This window comes from Monopterus albus, unplaced genomic scaffold (assembly GCF_001952655.1).
Source record: "Monopterus albus unplaced genomic scaffold, M_albus_1.0 scaffold4.1, whole genome shotgun sequence".
In the NCBI taxonomy this organism is placed as follows: Eukaryota; Metazoa; Chordata; class Actinopteri; order Synbranchiformes; family Synbranchidae; genus Monopterus; species Monopterus albus.
This window is the reverse complement of record NW_018127884.1, coordinates 443,292-464,729: the sequence shown is the minus strand read 5'-3', so window position 1 is coordinate 464,729 and position 21,438 is coordinate 443,292. Positions and strand designations below refer to the sequence as shown.

At 41.2% G+C, this 21,438-nt stretch overlaps 1 protein-coding gene across 4 annotated transcripts in view; it reads left to right on the top strand.

The window, feature by feature from the left end:
• The first annotated feature begins 14,134 nt into the window (after positions 1–14,134).
• fn1b (fibronectin 1b) overlaps positions 14,135–21,438 on the top strand; it is a 23,355-nt gene continuing 16,051 nt past the window's right edge. For all 4 annotated transcript variants that reach the window (XM_020607221.1, XM_020607213.1, XM_020607203.1 and 1 more), the window contains exons 1-13: positions 14,135–14,440; positions 14,653–14,778; positions 15,093–15,230; positions 15,498–15,629; positions 16,014–16,145; positions 16,230–16,376; positions 16,486–16,674; positions 16,758–16,940; positions 17,577–17,753; positions 18,326–18,481; positions 18,606–18,734; positions 18,852–18,995; positions 20,137–20,258. In XM_020607221.1, the coding sequence (XP_020462877.1) occupies positions 14,287–14,440; positions 14,653–14,778; positions 15,093–15,230; positions 15,498–15,629; positions 16,014–16,145; positions 16,230–16,376; positions 16,486–16,674; positions 16,758–16,940; positions 17,577–17,753; positions 18,326–18,481; positions 18,606–18,734; positions 18,852–18,995; positions 20,137–20,258 (1,929 nt within the window). In that variant the 5' untranslated portion in view covers positions 14,135–14,286. The remainder of the gene's footprint in view (positions 14,441–14,652; positions 14,779–15,092; positions 15,231–15,497; positions 15,630–16,013; positions 16,146–16,229; positions 16,377–16,485; positions 16,675–16,757; positions 16,941–17,576; positions 17,754–18,325; positions 18,482–18,605; positions 18,735–18,851; positions 18,996–20,136; positions 20,259–21,438) is intronic.

Sequence of the window (21,438 nt, the reverse complement as noted above, 5' to 3'; positions counted from 1 at the left end):
CATGTGGCTGTAGGTAAAGATACTCTCTCGTGAGAGCAAGCGAGCAAAGGCGCATTTAAAGATTGCTTCAGCCTATCCAGCTAGATGTGTTCTTGTTCTCATAGTGGGAGCTGGGCCTAACAGCCACTATTCTTCTTAGTTTATTACAGTTTCAAGAAAATGTTTTATAATGGGATCAGCAGAATCTCAGAGGTACAGTTCGTATTGCCGTAACTCCAGTGAGCGCAGAGAACATGGAGCATCTGGTCCCTGTCCACCCTGCCTATTATATATTATCTAGACAAAGAACTATGACAAACGTGGCCCACTGCCATTAGACTGACCTTAAGTGGTTTCAGATTGTGTCAGTATTTTTTCTTGCTAACCAAAATCTTTGCAACCCCAGAGGAGAAAACTGGCTATCTGTCAATGTGAAGCTTCCTCTAGTGATTTGGGAAATGTGAACCTGGGCCCTACCACAGTCCCTATGCTAAATTAATAACCTAAAGTTGACCTTCGCTGTATAAATCTATCAGTGTTTACCAGTATTACAATTGGTGCTTTTAATTCCATTTGATTCAATGCGAAAGTGTGTCCAAATGTTTGACTCGTAGTATACTACCAGTATTGCTATTTATGACTCTGCCATGTGACTATGTGAACTGATAAAACTAAAGTTGAATTTTTGGGAAGCATACACAGCATTGTGTATGGTGTCAAAACAGCACTGCATAGCAATGTGAACATATGATCCCAAAGGTGAAGTACAATTGAGGGAGCATCATGATTTGGGATTTGCTGTAGAAAGACCTTGAGAGCTGTTCACAGCCATCCTAAGAATATGTCTAAACCGAAGCATTTCTGTGTGGGAGAGTGATCCGAACATCCTCTTGAATGTTGTGCAGGTCTGATCTGCAGCTACAGAAAGTGTTTGAGGGCATTGTTGCCAAAGGAGGTTTGACCTGTTATTAAAGCCAGGACTTCACTTACTTTTTCCAATATCACCATCAATGTTTAATGGGTGTGTAAAGTAATGATGCAAAAGTTTAATTGTATTTTATTAGCTTAAGCGCATTGTTTGTCCATACCTTTGACTTTGATAAAGATATGACCACATTTTATGACCGGATTGTCAATAAAACTGGCTTATTCCACTTATTTTCTCTATCCTCTGTAATTGCATTAATTTCAGCATGCAGTATTTTCATTCTAGCCAGCTGAAGTCATGGTGATATTTTCAGACTATTGTTTTGGAAAAGTCAGGAGATGTCTCACTGAGATTACAGCCTCAAATGAAACCTGTGTTCATCTTGTACGGAAGCTGTTTGGAATGGTAACAACACAATGTTATCTTTTGTGGGCCCTGATAAGAAACAACCTCTCAGAAAACATCAGTGCAACAAGACTGAACCAGATGTTTGTGTTCACTGTCTTTCTGAAAGCGGGTTTAGATAAGCCTCATATCCTTTCTTCTCCTTGGTTGAGTGTGGAGGTTTGCTGCCATTCACCACAGAGTGTACTGTACAGCCAGCTTGGTTTTAACCGGAGACCCACTAAAGCTCAAGTCACAATTGGACATCTTTCCTCCATCTGTCCAAATCTACCATATTTTCCTCAACTCACTGCACATAGAGCCAACTTATCTCTAGTTGCTTTGTGGCACTTCTTTTTAAAAGAATGTTTTTCCTCCCTGCTTTCCTCTTGTGTCAAACCACTTCCAAGCAAATGAGTTAAAGGAGGAGGCTCTAAATCAGGGCAGGGGCTTTACTCAATGCTGGTGCTATTTGGTGGGACTTAGGAGCATAGATCATTTGCAGGCCTTTTTTTTAGTGAACTGTTGAGAAATTCTTTACTGATGAGTAAGAGTGTTGTGAAATAAGGTGAGGAGGAAAAGTATGCAAATTGAGAATGTTCTTTCTGTGAGTTCAGTCTGACCTTGGAAACAGCTGTTGCTCTCATCTCACCGTATGGTCCATTCATTAGCTGTTCTGGAGCTTTTGATCATATCAAAGGGTGCTAGGGATTTTGGTCATTCAGTCATTTGGTCCACACATCTCAAAAACAGTTTGATAAATTGTCATACATTTTCATACAAGCATTTGTGGTTCCCAGAGGATGAATCCTGATGACTTTGGTGATCCTGATTTGTTTTCTCTAGTGCCACCAGGAGATTGTGGTTTGAAACGAAATATTTCACCTGTTTAATGAATTGCTAATCAGATTTAGTACACACATTAGTGGCATACTCATGGGCAGAGTTAAAATGTGATGCTTGTCAGTATTATTGAAAACAGAAAAACTGTGACAAATTGTTGCCTTAAATTAAGTGATATTTTTCTGGTGCTTTATAATCGATATTGGTCTAATTATTTTTATGTTATATCACGCATGTAGCATAATATTTGCATTCATTTCTCCAGTTGTGTTGTTATGAAGTACTTGGGATGATGCGCTTCAGTTGGATTTTTTTTGGGCGTGGTTTATAGCTTGTTTTGTGACCTTTCTTTGTTCTGCAAGCTGTTTGGGTGAAAGGCATGTACATACTACAGTGTGAGAAAGTGCGAGTATTTGTGCTCATTCATCATTGTATATGGATGTTCTTCATGGATTTCTGGTGTACTCTGCACATCTGGAGGAGCATCGCTTTGCGGTGATGAACACACACCAACCCAGTTCTGCTTTCACACGGTCTCTACAGAGCGAATTCTCCATCTCAGCTGTATTTTATCTTTTTTCACTGCCCATTAAATGGATTGTTTTGGCATTTAGTGTAACACAATCCGCTGGGCAGATGCATTATATTAGCTTAGTCTAACTCTCTGTGTACTCTAAATCCATCAGTTAGTGCCCTTAATCTGCAAAGGTTTTTACTCTCAGCACATCTCGGGAGCCAAAAAATACGTAAACAGATCCGGAAGGCTGGAGAACAGTTCATACCTGTAGTGTTTTCTGACAAATGTTAATTTATACAACATGAAAAATGGTGCCTGCTACTGTAAGAGGGGGCATGACATCTGATATGTGTGGAATGTGAACTCTGTGTTAAGCTCTGACACAAACACAGAGTGAGACGAAAGATTTTGATCATCGTTTTAATTTTTTTAGTGACTCCAGCATGCCAGTTCAACCACAATGTACCCGAGGAATTCTTCTGGTAAGACTGAATTTAGTCCTTAAAAGGGATGAATGAAAGCTTTTACTGGAATCTTCATAAGAGTACACAAAAACCAACAACAGTGCTGTAGTTGTAATTGTTTAATTGTGTGTGTGTGTGTGTGTGTGTGTGCGCATCTGAACTACGATAAGTATATGACATTTTGGGCCCATCTTGTTTCACTGCAGTGGCATTCTGTGTGAGATTCTTCATTCTTCATTGGAAATGGATTAATCCTACCCAGACCACTCACTGAGAACTAAGGAGTTCCACTTCTAGACTGATAATGGAATAATAACGGCATTAGAAAGTGTGCAGTTTAATTTATTTGGGCCAACCAAACCAGACAAAACATATTGATAATATAATCAACAAAACAGCCTCAACTCAAGGTTGACTTGCTTGTGTTCTGGAGCTTTAGATCATAACACGCTCTCATCATGGTCTACACAATCCTGAGCTGTGATTGGTTTAAGTGGTGTTTCCATACAAACATGATATGTCATGATACATACTAGAGTTATAACTCACCTACCTTAAAGGATAAATGCTCTACAAATGTTAGCTTTATGCAGTGCTGTGATTGGGGAACTCTGTCATCTGGGCTGCGCACATACAACTTTGTGAAACTGCTGATTCCAGGGAAAAGGAAACTGACTTCATTTATTTTCAGGCATGTGCAAAAAAAGCTTCTGCAGGGAAGGCCAGTGGTCAATATTCAAACCTGTGGCCACACAGGGAGCCCCCTGACCTACCGTTTTTATAATTGTGTGAAGTCATCTCTCCCCATGTTTGCCTTCTTTGTCTATGTTATGTAATGCAGCCATATGCGTCCAATCCACAGGAGAGAGTTGAGAGCAAATAAGCCTAAGAATTTAAAAGAAACATTTATCTAGCATAGAAAAACACAGATAAACACACACCCTCCTCCCAAAGTGTTTGTTTAGAGGTGGCTCTTGGGATATTGGATACTTGAAGGGATGAATGTAATAGTGAACAAGTTGTCCAGAACATGCTATTTAAGCACCAGGAATGATTAATTTCTTACTGCTTTTAACGTGATGCAAGAGTTTTGGGAAAGCAGTCAAGGTTTTAGACAATGAATGAGCTAACTTTGTCTCAACAGAGATGGATTTGCTCCTCTGTGCTTTCTCTGCGTGTGTGTCCTTAACCGGGTTTCCGAAATGGTTTGGTTCCATGATTGTGGTACATGCGGTATCATACTCTGGTGTTATGATGTTATTTGTTTCTACTTTTCTCTGTTCTGTTACTCAGTGGTCTTGGTATTCTGATGTCATTGTCCACAGAGTTTCCGCCACAGCAAATGGCCCACATAGATGAAGCGAGTGGGTGTGTGTGAGTTTTGTGATGTGCAGTCAGACCAGCTGCATTTGCACAGGGACGAGGGTGTTGAATATAACCACAAAAGAGGGGTGCTGTTGGGGGGTCTAGGTGTCAGACTCACCGTCTGGGTCAGCCTCGTTTTACTCTAACATACATACACACATTAGAAAACAAGCAGCTCTCCATTTTGCAGAACATCTATGCTCATCCTTTAATTGAGGGTAATATACAGTATCTGTCTTTTAGTATGAGCTCTCTCTGACATTCTTAGCAAAATGAGATGCTCCATTATTTTTCAACAGATAATCTAATTATTTGCTGTATGTTAACTTAGTTCAGCCAAGAATGATAATCTATTTATTATCCTGAAAATGTAAAGTTTCAAAATTGCAGATTAAAAAGATTTGTTTCAGACTTTTTGAGGGTCCATGTTGGGGCCTTTAGCATCAAGTTAACTTTAAGAAAGAAACAACATAAGGGATTTATTCACAACAAGTAAAATGATAACGTCAGTTTTTGAAAGAATCTATAATGGCTTCAGATTTCACCACATTTGGTTATGTGACAATTATTTTGCAGTTGTGCAGACAACTACATTTTCCTTTGGATAATATAAATTTAAAAAAAAGCTGATTTTTCAGAAATTTAGCTTCCTGTTCTTCAAAAATTTTCCTAAATTACTGGGCAATGCGAAATGCCCAGACTTCCTCTTTGGCTTAGACACTCATCACAGTGCCTCACCATGTCGTTGTCACATTTGCAACAGCAGAAGTTATAGTATATTTGTACTGCATAAGATTCAAATTAATCTCTGCAGTTGAACTCCAGTTCAACCTGATATGCTGTATCTACATACTGTACATACCAGGAGTTGTTGTACACACAGGTTTGAGAAGTGGCTAATCACTAATATGTTACTTCCTTTGCCTGTGTGTGCATTTCACACCTACTGCTGTGTCACTGTCTCCAGTGATTCTGATGAACACCACAAAGTCTCTATAATATGAGAACACTTGAAAACGTTCCAAGTGTTTAGCTTTACATAAGTTCCTGGCTCATGGTCTGTCTGATGTCATCTGCTGGATCCCTTCAAGGAAGGATGAGCTGTGTAATAAGAGATTAGAAGTGCGGAGAAATATCAAGCATGTATAAACACACATATGTGCATACATTATTTCTTTCCTAAAAGCATCTATCATCATCTGTTTAACACTTTTTAAAGCTAACAGTTTTGAACTAGAATGGTGTGTCTACTTTGACCGGGAAAAAGCTTTGGCTTCATTCTTAATGTTCTTAATGTTTTCTCCATGCAGAAACCTAGTCTGCTGGGAAATAAGGTAATATGGTCTGTCAGCGTGCCTGTCCACAGACTGTGAGTCATTCCCTCATAGCTTGGTTATGAGTTTTTGTGTTGTATTGCCTTGCCCGTGAGTCACAGCCAACCTGGAGCGTTGTTAGACCCATAGCCAAATGAGCCTTACAGTTAACTTTTATAGTGAGTTTACTTGAAACTGTTGTCAGTCTGATGCAGTCTCAGATGCACAACATCTAAACTGTTAACAGTCACACTCAAGCAGCAAACAGACTGTAGGCTTAAAGTGTTTTGGTTCTAGTGGTTGGCTTGCTGTGGCACTGTCAGTAAAACATGCTGGTATTTCCCTCAGCAAACAACACTGTGGCAAATCATCTGAGGGGGGCTACAGTCAGTCCCCACATGGAGCCAAATGATGTTCAGACTGAGACCAAAAAAGGTACTGGAGAAGACGGTGGGGGATGGTGAAATGGAAAAAAGAAAGAAAGGAGAGTAGAATACAAAGCAAAGTGGAATGATATCCTCACCCACATGAAATAAATGTTTTGTGATGTAACTGGCTCCACTTTCTCTTTGCTTCTTGGTTTGAAAGACCATACTGGTGATTTTTTGATTTGATTAATATAAATCCTGACACTGTATCTCTAGGAATTCCATTTATTTTTGGATGATTCTGCACCTCACAATATGTGCCCAGTGACAATGTTCAGTACTTATGCGATATCTATCTAGCCATACATAAGGACTGGGGTGTATAGGGTGGAGTTGGGGACTTCACTCAAACTACAGCATACAACTCGTCCGCCGCTGCTTGGCGCTTCCTCCATCATCTCTCACTCTGAATCAAGCCTCCCCAGCCTGGCTGTGCTCGTGTTGGTATGGCATATCATTTGTGTTAGCGGTGTCAAAACAGGATCCTAACACAAATGTGTCTGAAGAATCAGAGAGGGAGGGAGGAAAGACTTTTTTGTGGAAGACGGAATCACTTTAATTCTTGTTTTAGTTGCATCATACTTTGCATGAGAATATCAATGCACAAATGTGCCTCTAACAAACATCAGCATACTTTGTAGAATGTGTTTGCTGAGGTGTCTGTATTTCTGTGCTTGTTTATATTTATGGAGCTGTCTGTTTATGTGTGTGTACTAAGGTGTTGTGGTGATGCGGACTTTGTTATGCCACCACACAGACTTCTGTCAGTACAGCATCCTTTATTCGAGCTAACCAGGCCTTTTCCATGTCAGGGATGAGCCACACTGGTTTTTGCACTTGCATCTGAAAGGACAGAGTTTGTTGTCTTTCTGTTGATCATTAATTCCCACCAAGACCTACCATATAATGTTAATGGAGTCAGTGGGGCTTGTCATGATTTTCCCAAAACAGGCTGACTTCACCTGAGATGAAACAGAAGGGCCTCCTCCTCCTCCTCCTCCTCCTGCTCCATCTCCTCCATAAAGCCACAGGTAAGCTGGCATGTCCACATTGTCTAGACGGGAATGAGTGAGTAATGCTTACAGAAAGGTACACCGTTAATGATATTTCCCCTCACTGGCTTGGAAAGTGTGTCTGCTTGGTTAGAAAAAATATTTAAAGGTGATACTGTGAAAGGCAGGCCAGAGTTACATGTTAGTGTAAGTGTGTGGCGCACAAAGTGGGTGACTTTCAGTAAAGGATTGTGCTTTAGCAAGGAAATCATTTTATCTTCAGCCCTTACATGTACACATGGGCAGATAGAACAGGGAAGTACTGATGATAACACTCACAGCAGAGACAGGGTGAGATTCCAAATGTCTTTTTTTCCCCCTCTTGCTAGGTTTTCAAAAACCTTCGTTCTGCTTCCTTGTGTGGCTGATGTTCTGAAAGTCTGCTTCATGTCATTTTTGTCACCAGGAAATTGAAGTAGGCTGGCAGGAATACTTTGCTCTGAACACAGCATACTGCGATGGAGAGAAAACAACCTGTTGTCTAATAAAACAAAACACAATGCTCTTTAAGGCTACATATTTTTAAAGATGGGAAAAAATACCACAATAAAAAACCACACATAGGACAAGGATCCAAATTGTCTCAGCATTTTGAGCACAAATAGCTTTTACTGCAGAGTGGAATGAATGGTTTTACTCATCTAAAAACATCTTTGTGGTTTTCGCTATATGGTTTGTCTGACTGCTGAGCGACTTGACACTGGTCTATTGTAGACACCGAAGGACAACAAAAGTTCTGGGTACTCAAAGCCCTTCTTTGTCTGCTTCCTCCAAGGAACTTTTAGGGACAACCTGCTAAGTGAGAAATGATGAGGCAGGCAGGTTATGTTGAGGAAGGCCGCGCACAAATGCACGTCGCAGGCACAACCAGCAGTATGAGTAACAAGGCTGACCTCGGTCAGGGAAGAATGATTCTCTCTACCTTGCTGCTTCTGAAGCTTACTGTAAGTCGTTTGGAAATGTGCCCTGTCTGTGGGAATGTCATCACCTTCCCTCTGGAGGCCTAATCGGGACTTAACATTAACGTAGTGAACAGTAACCTCTGTTTTATAAGACAATCAGTCTTATTTGGCGTAACAACAGGAAAAGGCACAGACATTTTCACATGGGTCCCAAATTCTGTGCCAGTCTGTGAAGCTCATTTTGCAACATTAACAAAGTGGCTATTTTTCATTCTGCTGGGTAAACAAGATGCAGACTTGTTTCCTCTACTTAAAACCACATGGACAGTCTGGAGAATTACCCCCATAGGAAAAGGGCAGCCAAACTGTGGATGGTGTGTGTGAGGGCACCAGTTAAAGAAACACGGCAGCAGCACACGGTGTACTTTTCGGCCATTTGCTTTTGATCTTTCTTTGCCCCTCTTACACAAACACTCTGACACGCTGCAGAAATGTAAACATGTCACCCTGTTAAGGGTGTCATGAAAGACTGCCGTCCAGGAAATGGCAGCACAGCTAATATCAGGTTTGGCTGATGGAGATCTAAACTGTGACTGAACCGAGGACACACAGCTGTCTGCAGAGGTGGAGGGCAGAGGTCAGCATTCACAAAGCTTTGGAGAGGGAGTATTGTTTTTGGATCAAGATGGAGGGGAGGAGACCAAAACAAAGCTAAAAAGGGGACTGAAGATTGGCCTGTTGCTTCATATCCATTGGATAAAAAAACAGGGACTATTTGCTGACTTGTTCACAAAACCATCCATCCATCCTTTATCTATACTGCTTGTCCTAACAAGGATCATGGGGGTGGGGTGGAAGGGATGGCTGGAGCCAATCCCAGCCGACATTTTGACAGTGGCAAGGTACAGCCTGAGCAGGTCACCAGTCTATCACAGGGCTGACAGACAGCCAGCCACAGTCCACAATTTAGAGTCTTCAGTCAATATAAGCAGCATGTCTTTGGACTGTGGGAGGAAGCAGGAGCACCTGGAGACAACCCACACAGCCACAGGGAGAACAAGCAAACTCTGCACAGAAAGGCCCTGGGTCTGCCTGGGCTCAAACCCAGAGCCTTCTTACCATGAGGCAACAGTGCTAATCGCTGTCTCACTGTGCCACCCTTCACAAAATCAACTTAAAAATTATTTCAGTGTTATATTAACAATCGTGCTTTTTCTGAACCCAAGTGGCCAAAAATAAGTTGAGCTAGATTTAAGACACAAAATTAAGACTTGATCTGAGACAAAAATATTCATGTCAACATTTAAGTTCTAAAGTTAAAATTTCACAAGACAAATAAGACCGTGACAAGAAGGCACTGTACATCTTCAAGGTTTGTGCATTATCTTGATCTCAAATAACACTATTAACACAGCTTTAAAACTGCAGTAGAAATGTACAAATAAGTAGTTTTAGCATTGTGCGACCTGAGAGATGTGCATCTTGACTTGCAGTTTGCTTATAACTAGTTGTGGCTTGATCTGGACTTGCCCTATAAGGACAAGGGAGTCAACTTGAGACTTGCTATGCATCGCTGCAAATCACTATAGATTATAAACAGAGGGCTGCCTGGTCCCCTTGCTCCTCATCTGGACTGACACTAAGGTTAGCTCAGCTTAAGAGGGTGTGTGAATGCCTCGTGTGACTGAACATGTAATTCAGTCGTCGAAGCGTTGTCATCAATACCCCTCACTTGTGAAGTCAAACCCTTGCTGATGGTCCCACCCAATCAGTTTCCATAGTAACTCTGTATTGGAGGATTGTGTTGTGGAATTTTTGAGAAGTGATCTGTCAGTGTTCCTCTTCACATGGGCCTCCCACTCTTGGCGACCTCTAGCCTTTGTCATCAGCAGAGCAGCAGATGCTCTTCAACCCCTGTGCAGAAAATTAAGATTGATTCAGGCTTGAGCAATGACAAGGACTGCTGACAACCTCAAATTATGTTGCTCAACCACTTTATCATCTCCCTGTAGCTGTCTGGAGTATGAACATCTGCATAAATGCATTTTTTCCATGTCATGTTTTCAGGCCCGTGAGTGTGTAGTGCATACTTCTGCTTGTGTTTCAACTGCAAGCTACAAATCCAGCCACTCCAGGCAGGGAGCTGGTAGCAGGGAGCTGGAAGAGGGAAGCTGAAGAACAACCAGACATGGGTGTGACAGCCACAGCCATAGTCCCATTGCTGCTCATCTTACCCTCCACCCTTCTAGTACACAAACCAGGCACTTTGCCCTCACACTTTCTATCTTTGTTCTAAATCTACTCAACTTTGTTTCCACCTCTTTATCACTTCACACATCCCCCAATCCTCCATTCCCTCCCCTGGTTATTCCATCCAGCTGTTGCCATCTGGCTCTCACTTTTCAAACTGCCCATCCACAGTTTGGTGAAGCCTGGGTGGAGAACCAAACATTAAAAACAAGCACGTAGAAGACTTTACATGTGAAGAATCTACTTTAAAACATTGCTGTTTTTTTACACTGTTTACTTAAAGCAAATGAGAAATGGGCGGATTCACTTTCTTGTTAAGTGTTCGAGGGAAACATTTGATAACAAGCTTATCCCATAAGGACACAGCCAGTAACTAAACAGCTGAGCAAGAAAGTCCTGTGTAACCTCCTGCAAAACCACAACTTGATGCTTGACTCTTTTTATGAAAATACGACGTGAAGGGGAACGTGACCAGTTTTACTAATAAAAGCCTGGTTACAGGTCTTGGGGAGTGGTGTTGCATAGATGAAAAAAAGCTGTATAAAGCCTTTTGTGTTTCCAGAGGGTATTGTGCAGCAAGTTATATGTTGCCTCAATTGATGTCACTTGAGTGAGTGTCTGTTCAGGCTGAAGACAACAAATCTGAAAATGACAGAGATAAGAGATAGTCAGTTCCCCAGAAGTGAAGCCACCACCAGTTGATCGCCCCCTGCTGTCTGGTTGAAGTAAAGGCCACAAACCCCACCCTGTCCATGCCTGTAGATTTGGGGATGGATGCCCAAACTGAGGCTGACAGGAACCGCTGGTACCTGAAGATTTGAGTCAGGTTCAGACAGAAATTTAGAAATCATGTTCAGGTTAGGTTTGACCACATAGGTCAAACTGTAGGCTAAAGAGGTATAATTGCACTTGTAAATATTTCACTTGTAAATGATAACCATTCTTTAGTCTAATTTAAAGTGCTGTGATGAGGTGGTTAAGTGCATGACAATGCTTTCCATGATGTTAGATGCACGAGGGCCATAGCAAAACACAACTGTGTTGGCTTTGGCTCGGGCTAGGCCACCATATTCTTGGGGCTCAAGTTGGCTTTTAGACAAAAACATGGCCTGATCCATACTTTATAGAAATGGGACATGAATAAATGCAATTTCTGTCATGTTAGGTGGAAAATTATCATATTGATTTGTGTACAAGTGGTCATTATCTTGATAAATTAGGTTTTAAAAAGTTACTTGCTGATTTAAAAAAAAAAAGGAGTGTATACCAGATTATTTGACAGTTTTGATTGATGGCTCTATTTCTGGTTGCTACTGTGCAGAATAGTTGCAAAACATGTCACAAAAGTAAGATGCCCATCCCCTTATTCGCAATATCCTGGCTTCACTTTTGCATTGTGGTAAGAAATGGTGACACGTCATCCATTTTATATACAGTCTATGGTTGCATTGCAGACTTTTCGTATCAGTCTATCTTACTACTTCCCAACCATGCAAATGTAATGCAACTTTAAAACACATATGTGTAAATTATAATGGGTTGTCTTGCTCAAGCAGTTTTCATTGTTGTTTTGAAACTAATGGAAACTTGTGTCAGACTGAAAAGTAGAAAAGCCACATAAACACCAATATACAGTAAAACCTTACATCATGCTTTAGAAAATGTTCTTCAGTAATACCAGTTTCAGTTCTTGAGTTTTATTACATCAGGTATTCAATCCATTATGCTCCCAAACTCTTAGAGTCGACAAAATATCACAGTCAAAAATAACCAGGGAGCAGATAAATCTCTGTTGAACTATGGTCGTTATGTATGGAAAACAGAGACAGAGAGAGAAGAAGCAATGAGGTGAATCACTTTGATATAAACCAGGCTGCCTTCCAGAGGTTTTGACAAAGACAGCTCATAAATCATATCAAAGACTTAGCCCCAGAAAATTAAGTCCTACCCCATTCTAGTAAAACTGAATGTCTCTTTTGTTCACAAATAGTTATGTATTGTTTTACACCATTTCCTCCCCTATAGCTCACAGAGTAAATGTATGTTTCAGGAAACATAAGTGAATATGAAAATTACATTTTCAAAGTAATATTTAAAATCCTGAATCTTCAAATGGCCTGTGTTTTGATTCTTCACACTTTGGTCCCATTTCATAAGTGGAAAGTATGTGGAGGCTTTTTCCACATGGGAGAGATTGGTGAGTCAATTGCACTCACTTTAAAAACACTTTGTTTTCTACCTCTGTTTTGCCAAAAAAGAAGTCTGCTTGCTGTTTCACTCTTCAGCCCTCAGGCATAACTCGTCCCATGAGCCCCGTGACAGGGATTATTGGGCAGCAGCCTCACACACAGTAGCTGCTCTCCAGACCAGCTCCATGAGTAAGTTTTAGCAGCACTATGACATGACTGAATTCTGTGGTTACAGTTATTATCTTCTCTCCAAGTTTTATGGACAAGGAAATTAACTTTTCACAATCTCACCTCACAGACTTTTGTTGGGTCAAATGAACTTTTATATGTAATGTGCAATCAAAGGACATTATTTCACTTTCAAGTCAATTAAGCAGAGCCCTAGGGGAATGAAATGAAATGTATTTGTCGATGAAGGAATAATTATGTAAAAAAAAAAACTTCAAAAGTACATTTTTTCATTGTAGTGGAACCCTGGCTTTATTGCACAGGTTAACATCTACACAGACGATAGCGCTTGTCTGGAAAGGTTATGCAGACTGTGAGTTATGGACATAAGAGAAAGTACTTAGTATAAATAAGTATTTTTTTTTCTCTGTAACACACTCTTGGGCTAAACCGGACAGATGACAAATGAAGAAAGGAAAAACACTGTGATAGATGTAGAGCAGGTGTAGGGGAAAGCGTTATAGGCGCCTACTGTTTACAGTAGGCACACATTCAATAACAATTTTTTTGTCAGCATTTGCCAATGTAGTATCAAAAAGAATCTAGACTAACTTTTAACAGATGAAATAATGGAAAAAACAGCTGGTGAGCAATGATGATTGTGCTTGATTTCTCAACATGGACAGACAATTATAACAGTGAAGTCCTGTCTGGACAGACAATCTGGATTTTCACTCTTCCCCCATTCATCAGCAGGCTGCTGTGTTCAGCCCCTGGATGTTTTTGTTCACTGAAACAAAGTACTGTACACACATAGTGAAGTCAGACAGATGCCAGGTGCCCCTCAGCTGTCATGGATTGCCATATAATTTAAAAATGACGATGTTCTTCTATTCAATCTGATGTTAATCTTGTTATAGTTCCCAGTTCTGAGAGTTGGATGACATGGGATTGTTGCGGGAGCTACAACATAAAGCTAATACCATAACCCTATAATTTTGTGACTATATTTTATTTATTTTTGTGTGTTTTATATCTGGATATTACATATAATTCGCAACACTTATTTACTTTTGCATTGTTGTCCTCTACTGGTTGCATTGATTCACGTTGACATTCGTGTCCCTCACTCTCTGACTGGCAGCTCCTCATTACAGACGTAGGAGCAGATTTAGAAGCCCCCTCATTTTATAACTTTGTTTATCTTGTGGTTTTTTTCGTTCCTTGAGAGTGAACTTTCTGTGGCGTCATTATTACTCACACTCGGGCGGGTCATCCAAGCTGCTGTTAAAACCCTCCCCTTCAGCAGGCTGCAGCGGTGTGTCCGGGTATAAAGCCCGTGCGCTCCCTCTCCTCAGTCTGGTGCACCAGCTCGACGGGGAGCTGAGAACAAGGGACAGAAACTAGATCTCTCCAAGCTAAACCTAAGTTTCTTTTTTTAAAAACTTTGCTTTCTAACTAGCTGTTTAATACTTTACATAGAAATCTTTTTATTTCCTACAAAATGACTGGTAGCCTGCTGACAGGGTTGCTGGTTACGTTGTGCGTAAGCAGCGCAGTCCACGGTTTGCCAAAGAAGACCAAAAGACAACAATCAGGCCAGTATCAGGTGTATCCTCAGCTCAACGTCGCAGAAATCACGACCATCGACTCTTCAGGTGGGTACTGGGAAAGTTGAACTCTCCTTATTGTGTAAGACGTCAAAGATCATTTTCTTTCTGCAAATGAAGTGGTATGATTTTATTTGGGATTCATCTGGTTTAATATTTCTTCTGAGATGAAACAAATTAGCCATAACCCGAGCGGCCACTTAACAATTCAAATGTGTGATAATTTATATGTCGATATGTTCCTGTTATGGATTTTGTAGATGGCTGTGAGGAAAACGGCCGCTCATACAGACTGAACGAGCAGTGGGAGAAACCGTACCGCGGCAGTACACTGGTGTGCACCTGTAACGGAGCAGCTGGCATCCAGTGTAAAACTAAGTCTGCAGGTCAGTGCCAGACCAACATGTTTAATACAGAAATCTGTCAGCAGGCCATTTCTTGCCATGTTCATTTTTCACAAGTGAGGACTGGCTTTGGTTTAGGATCACTGCCTTTGTTTCAGAACATTTGTATCAATACCAGCAAGTGAAGTAATAATTCACACCACAAGTTAAACAACAGGCCCGAGTTACTTAAAACAACAACAACAACAAAAACCCCCTTCAGAACACATTGAGATATCATTACTTCAGCCATTAGTGCGTTATGCGTTATGTAATAACCTCTGGACTGTGTGGTGTTTCCTCTGTTTTTCTCTCAGAGGAGGAGACGTGTTATGATAAGCACAATGACCGGACATACCGCGTTGGTGAGACCTATGAGGTCCGAAAGGACGGGATGATATGGGACTGCACCTGTATTGGTTCTGGTCGGAATAAGATAGCTTGTAGCATCGCAAGTGAGTAAAAACTAGACAACACACAAAATATTTTACTTAAAAAAGTACATTTCAGTTTCCTTTCATTCAGATAAAATTGGATTTGTGTGGTTTTAAATATTCATAGTTAATTTCCTTATTGTGCATTTTTTCTGCCTGCTTTATTTATGGAAAATTACATTTTACTTAAGCTGCAAAGACTGAAGATCAGATTTCAATGACAGATGCATTATAATGCCAATAAATAGCAAAGAATTACAGTAAACCTCAAAGCTGTGTCATTTCCAGATCGTTGCCAGGAAGGTGGGAGGTCATATAAAATCGGAGACACTTGGCAGAGGCCTCATGAAACTGCTGACTACATGCTGGACTGTGTGTGCCTTGGAAATAACAAAGGAGAGTGGACTTGCAAACCTGTGGGTGAGGACTTTTAAAATGTCAACACTTTCTACATGAGCTCTGGAATGCAGATAAATGTGAAACATGGCAACTTAAACATACATGTTCTTACATTCAGCTGCCACCACACACGCAGACACGTACATTTACAGCAGGTTCAGTTCCCTGCAGTGTGACTGTGTTTAATATTGATTATAGATATCTTGCAACAGTCTAGACAAACAAGGTATGTGTGTCAAAGAGCACACCTCTCCTCTTTGCTGATCTTACACAGCTATTGATTTCCACATGGTTTAGTTCTTGTGGAAACATTTTGGGCGACGGTGAGTTCATGTCAGATCATACGGTATCTTGTGATAAAGAAAATATGCAATACATTAAGGTTCTGCTGTGTTTTCTGTGCAGCTGAGCATTGCTATGACAATGGCACATCATACCTAGTGGGGGCAACCTGGGAGAAACAGTACCAAGGTTGGATGATGCTGGACTGTACCTGCCTGGGAGAGGGAAATGGACAAATCACATGTACCTCAAGGAGTAAGCAAACTCTAAACATATGCATGAACACACACTTGTGCATAATTCAATGGTAGCTGCTTACACCTATTGTTCTTCAACCAGATCGCTGCAATGACAATAAAAGCAAGAAGTCCTACCGTATCGGAGACAAATGGACAGTGACTGACTCAAGTGGGCATCCCGTGCCATGTGTGTGCTTAGGAAATGGCCGTGGAGAGTCAAAGTGTGAAAGACACATCACAGGCCAATGTGAGGCTCAAGTTCACTTTCACTAGGAGTGTTGTCCAAGTGGTAGAAACTTCACTCTGATTTTCTTAGTGTTCACAGCCCTGATATTTGGCATTTTCAATCTATACAGCCACAGGTACTGTCAGGGTACAACCTGTCATTTCCCAGTATCAGGTGGGGCCTGATATCCCTGGTGAGGGAACCTGCCGCACAGACTCTGGAGCCACCTTCTACGACGGACAGCGCTGGATTAGAAACCAGGGCAGCGTGCAGATGCTTTGTATGTGTCTGGGCAATGGAGTCAGCTGTCAGGAGTGGGGTGAGTACAGAAGGGTGGGTGCAGCACAGCCATGGGTCTCAGTGAAGAAAAGATTTTTATTTTCCCTCTCCTTTCCTGCGCAGAGGCCACGAACCAGGTATATGGTGGTAACTCTAATGGCCAGCCATGTGTGTTCCCCTTCGTCTTCATGGGGAACACACACTACTCCTGCACTTCTGACGGGCGCACTGATGGACAGCTCTGGTGCGCCACAACCTCAGACTATGAGAGAGACCAGCAGTACTCTTTCTGTACTGAGAAGAATGGTGAGACTCAAGAAGATGGATATAAAACTGGGTTTGACCCTTTTGTTGTTGTATTGGGCTGATATTGGCCTTTTTATTAAGCAGTGGCTGTTTCCAGTTAAAATTACCCACCACTGATATATTAGTGATTACTTTCCAGTTTCTTACTTTGTCCGTTAAACCTGCAATGGAATTTGTTTCCTTTTCACTTCCATTTTCTTTGTTTTGATGTTAACAATTTCAGTCCACCTTTTAGCTGTTATAAGAGACATACATTTAATTACACTAATAGAGTTGTTAGTGTAGCAAGTGTTTATTAACAACTTAAACTCCTCCTGTGGACACATGTATATGAATAATGATAACAGAGACAATGACAATAGAATAAAACATTTGTAATAAAATCAAATGTCTTCATATTGTAGAAGAATAATGCAGATAATACAAATATTCTTATAGCAGCATACAAATATACATAATAGTGTGCTACAACTAATTTCTCAAATGTTTATATAGCGCTTAAAAAATTGTCATATTTAAAGGCAGTGGTGCAAATACTGGCCAAGCTGTTTAGAAAGACCTCAGCTGAAGACTTGACTTGCTAGTAATGGTAACCAGAGATGAACAGCAACTGTTGTGTCGTCTTCTCATTTCCAGCCATTGTGGTAACACGAGGTGGCAACTCCAACGGTGCCCTGTGCCACTTCCCCTTCCTCTACAGTGGCCATAACTACACTGACTGCACCTCTCACGGTCGCCGTGACAGTATGAGGTGGTGTGGTACCACCTACAACTACGACGCAGAGCAGCGCTATGGATTCTGCCCCATGGCTGGTGAGTATGTGCACACAGCTTTTTACTTGTTCCCCACCATGTAGTTGCTATGAAGGTTTTCAGTTCAATTTTATTTTTCAGTGAAATGATTCCAAATGTCTACACAAACATTATAAAATATACAATCATAATGTTAATGAAAATAGATGCGATTGACATTTTGTGAAATTAATTTTCCTGCCAAGAATAGAAGATATCAATACTACTCCCATGTCTGTATGTTAATATGACAAACTCCTAACCGAAAGTAAAAAAGCCTTTCTGAAACAAACAAAAAACACAGTCCCTGTTCATTTGAAGTATTTTTAAACTCTGTGTAACTACAGGACACCCACCCAATGTGCAACTATAGCATATGTCAAATTGTACTGATATCATTAATAAAAGGCCACATTAACTTGTCATAGATATCTTACTTTTGAAGAGCATGATTGTATGAGTCACTTGTAGACAATTAGGGACTAAATAACTGGCATTTAGAGGAGAGAAGGTTTATGGTCACGGAGAAGTATTGACTATCTGTTCATCTAAAATTATTACATTACAAACAGCTGTTGTCTTTCTTCATGTAGCCCATGAGGAGGTATGTACCACCAACGATGGAATGATGTACCGTGTTGGCGATAAGTGGGACAAACGCCATGATGTCATGGGCCACATGATGGAGTGCACATGCCTGGGCAACGGCCGTGGCGAGTGGAACTGTGTTGCTTACTCCACGCTTCGAGGTCAGGGAGCGAACTCCATCTGGAAGTGAAACTAAATTTTGCATAAATTGAATATAGTCCTTGAAGTGATATAATCTGACTTTAGAGCATAAAAGGTGTATTTCTTGTTTTTTTACACGTCCAGATCAGTGCATTGTTGACGGCCAGACCTATGAGGTAAACGAGTTATTCACAAAGCGCCATAATGAGGGCTACCTGATGAACTGCACCTGCTATGGACAGGGACGTGGACGCTGGAAGTGTGATGCAGTTGGTGCGTGCATGACTTAGTAGCTCAGCTGTTAGGGAGTTTAATGCTCAGAGCTTTACATCTGAGAAAACAACCTCCCCCTTATTTGTCCCATCTATTGTGTTCTTGTGTTTTCAATAGATCAGTGTCACGAGCCACAAACGAAAGTATTCTATCAGATTGGAGAGTCATGGGACAAAGTCCTCCATGGCATTCGCCACCGCTGTTATTGCTATGGAAACGGGGCTGGACAGATGAGCTGTGAACCTCAGCAGACCTACCCAGGTAGGAAAAATAGTTTTCCCAGTATCATTAGTTGTGATAATTGTTTGATAACTCTGGCTGTGGTCGGAGTCTCCATCAGGGTGTGAGAGAATTAAATCCTAAATCCCTGTACACAACAAGATAACCTTTGCCGACTGTCTATGCTGACTTGCGCTTGCAAAAGAGCAGCGTAAGACAATTCCTCGCAGTCATCATAGCCAAATAATAAATAATATTTTATTGGATGGTGTATTCCAGCATTTTTGTTTATTTCTCCAGTGCCTTTCCATCCCTTTCTGCAGTTTTTCCACTGAATCAGAGAACTGTGAACTGCGATTGCTGCAGTTATTCATCTCCCTGATGTTATTGACATAGTTGCTCTTGCCTACCCCTAACATCCTACCACTGAAATAAAAACATTTCACTTTAGGTTAGAGGAGAAAAGTTGGGGTTTGGCGTTTTTCTTTTGGGTTTTTTTTCTTACTTTGAAGTCTGGCAAATGGACGTGCTGGCCAGTCGCATCACCGCTGTCTTTGTAGTTGGAGAGGTTTTTCCTCCCCCGCCTAGTTTTGAGTGTTGTACTTTTTGAGTGTTGTACTGACCTGCAGAGGGGAAAGGGCTGTTGGAATGGGTGGAGTGCAGCTGTAACCTTATAAATACTTCCTGACTCCCGTATGTCCCTCTGGTTGTGTGAAAGGTACTTAATGTGATACTTTGTACTGCAGCACCTTGTGTTCCCTGAATCGAACACTGACCTGAAACATAAGAGTTGCAACATTTATCATGACCAGAAGCAAAGCAAAGTACAAAATGTTTGTGTGTATGTGTGCAGAGCAGGAAGTGTGTAGGTGTGTGTGTGTGTGTTGTTGAGGGCACAGAGGCTATGTAAACTGTGATGAATATAGTACTCCGGTGTTATATCAGACTGTAAGATGTCTGAGGGTGCTTCATCTGGTTTGGCACTGGCTGGTGGTTTTGGTTCTGTCCCAGTATGAAGAATCCATCACCAAGCCAGATTTCACCCACACTCTCTACAGTTGACACTGTAATGTGTCTTTGACAGTGTGTGCCTTTTTCCTCAATGCTAATAGTCTTTTTGTTCATGTATCTCCTGATGTCTTCTCCTAAATTTTTTCATACACCTGCTGCTCTTACTCTTCAGACGGCCACAGACCTGTCCAGGTAATCATCACAGAGGCTGGAAAACAGCTAGACTCCCACCCCATTCAGTGGAACCCCCCTTCATCTGTTCACATTACTCAGTACATCCTCAAATGGAGAATTGTGAGTCACTCTTTTGGTTCCTAATGTAGATTAGTATTTATAAAGATGGGCAAACATTTTGAATGAGAGCCAGTGTTTTGGTTATGTTATAGAAGCTTGAGCATGGACAAACCAGGGGATTAGAGGGTACATGATCTCCCCTTAACCAGCAGCAGTCTTTAGATATTCCAAGGAAAATATCCTTGAGATTTTTTTTTTCTCTCACACATTTTTCTCTTTGAAGACTTCAAAGACCAACAAGCTGGTTGAGATGTTAAACTTAACTGAAGTCCAGCAGACTTCCTCTTAAGGGGTTTGTTCTGTATATTTTGGACAGCAAAATCACATAAAACCCTCATGGCCCAAATTCTTTGAGCATTTGTAAATTTCCAACAGGATACAAAGCCAAACTAAATATATCTAAAACAGCATATGGAAGTAAATGAGTCTGAGCCAGTGTCCAGGCAAAAATATATAGACTACCATATAAAGTATGTATGTTCTAAATTAATTAATGATTTCAATAAGTCCTCTCCAAATTTCTCATATTGTTATTCAGCTTTATCATGCCTCTGTGGGCAAAGGATTTTGCTTGATGTCAGGAGGTTAGAAATCACATTATTCAGTTGAGAAAACAGTTTCACACCAAGGTCCATTTGGTAGCTGTTCTGGAGCTTGATCAGCAGACAGTATTTTCCTAGTTATACTGTAACTGCAGATATTTAGATTTCTATTTATTTTATTTCTATTTTTGGAGCACTTATAAGCGTTGTTCTACTGGGGGACTTCAACGCCCACGTGGGCAGCGACAGTGACACCTGGAGGGGCGTGATTGGGAAGAATGGCCCCCCCGATCTGAACCCGAGTGGTGTTTTGTTATTGGACTTCTGTGCTAGCCACAGTTTGTCCATAACAAACACCATGTTCAAGCATAAGGGTGTCCATCAGTGCACATGGCACCAGGACACCCTAGGCCGGAGGTCGATGATCGACTTTGTGGTTGTTTCATCTGACCTCCGGCCGTATGTCTTGGACACTCGGGTGAAGAGAGGGGCGGAGCTGTCAACTGATCACCACCTGGTGGTGAGCTGGATCCGATGGCGGGGGAGGAAGCTGGACAGACTCGGCAGACCCAAACGTATTGTGAGGGTCTGTTGGGAACGTTTAGCAGAATCCCCTGTCAGAGAGATCTTCAACTCCC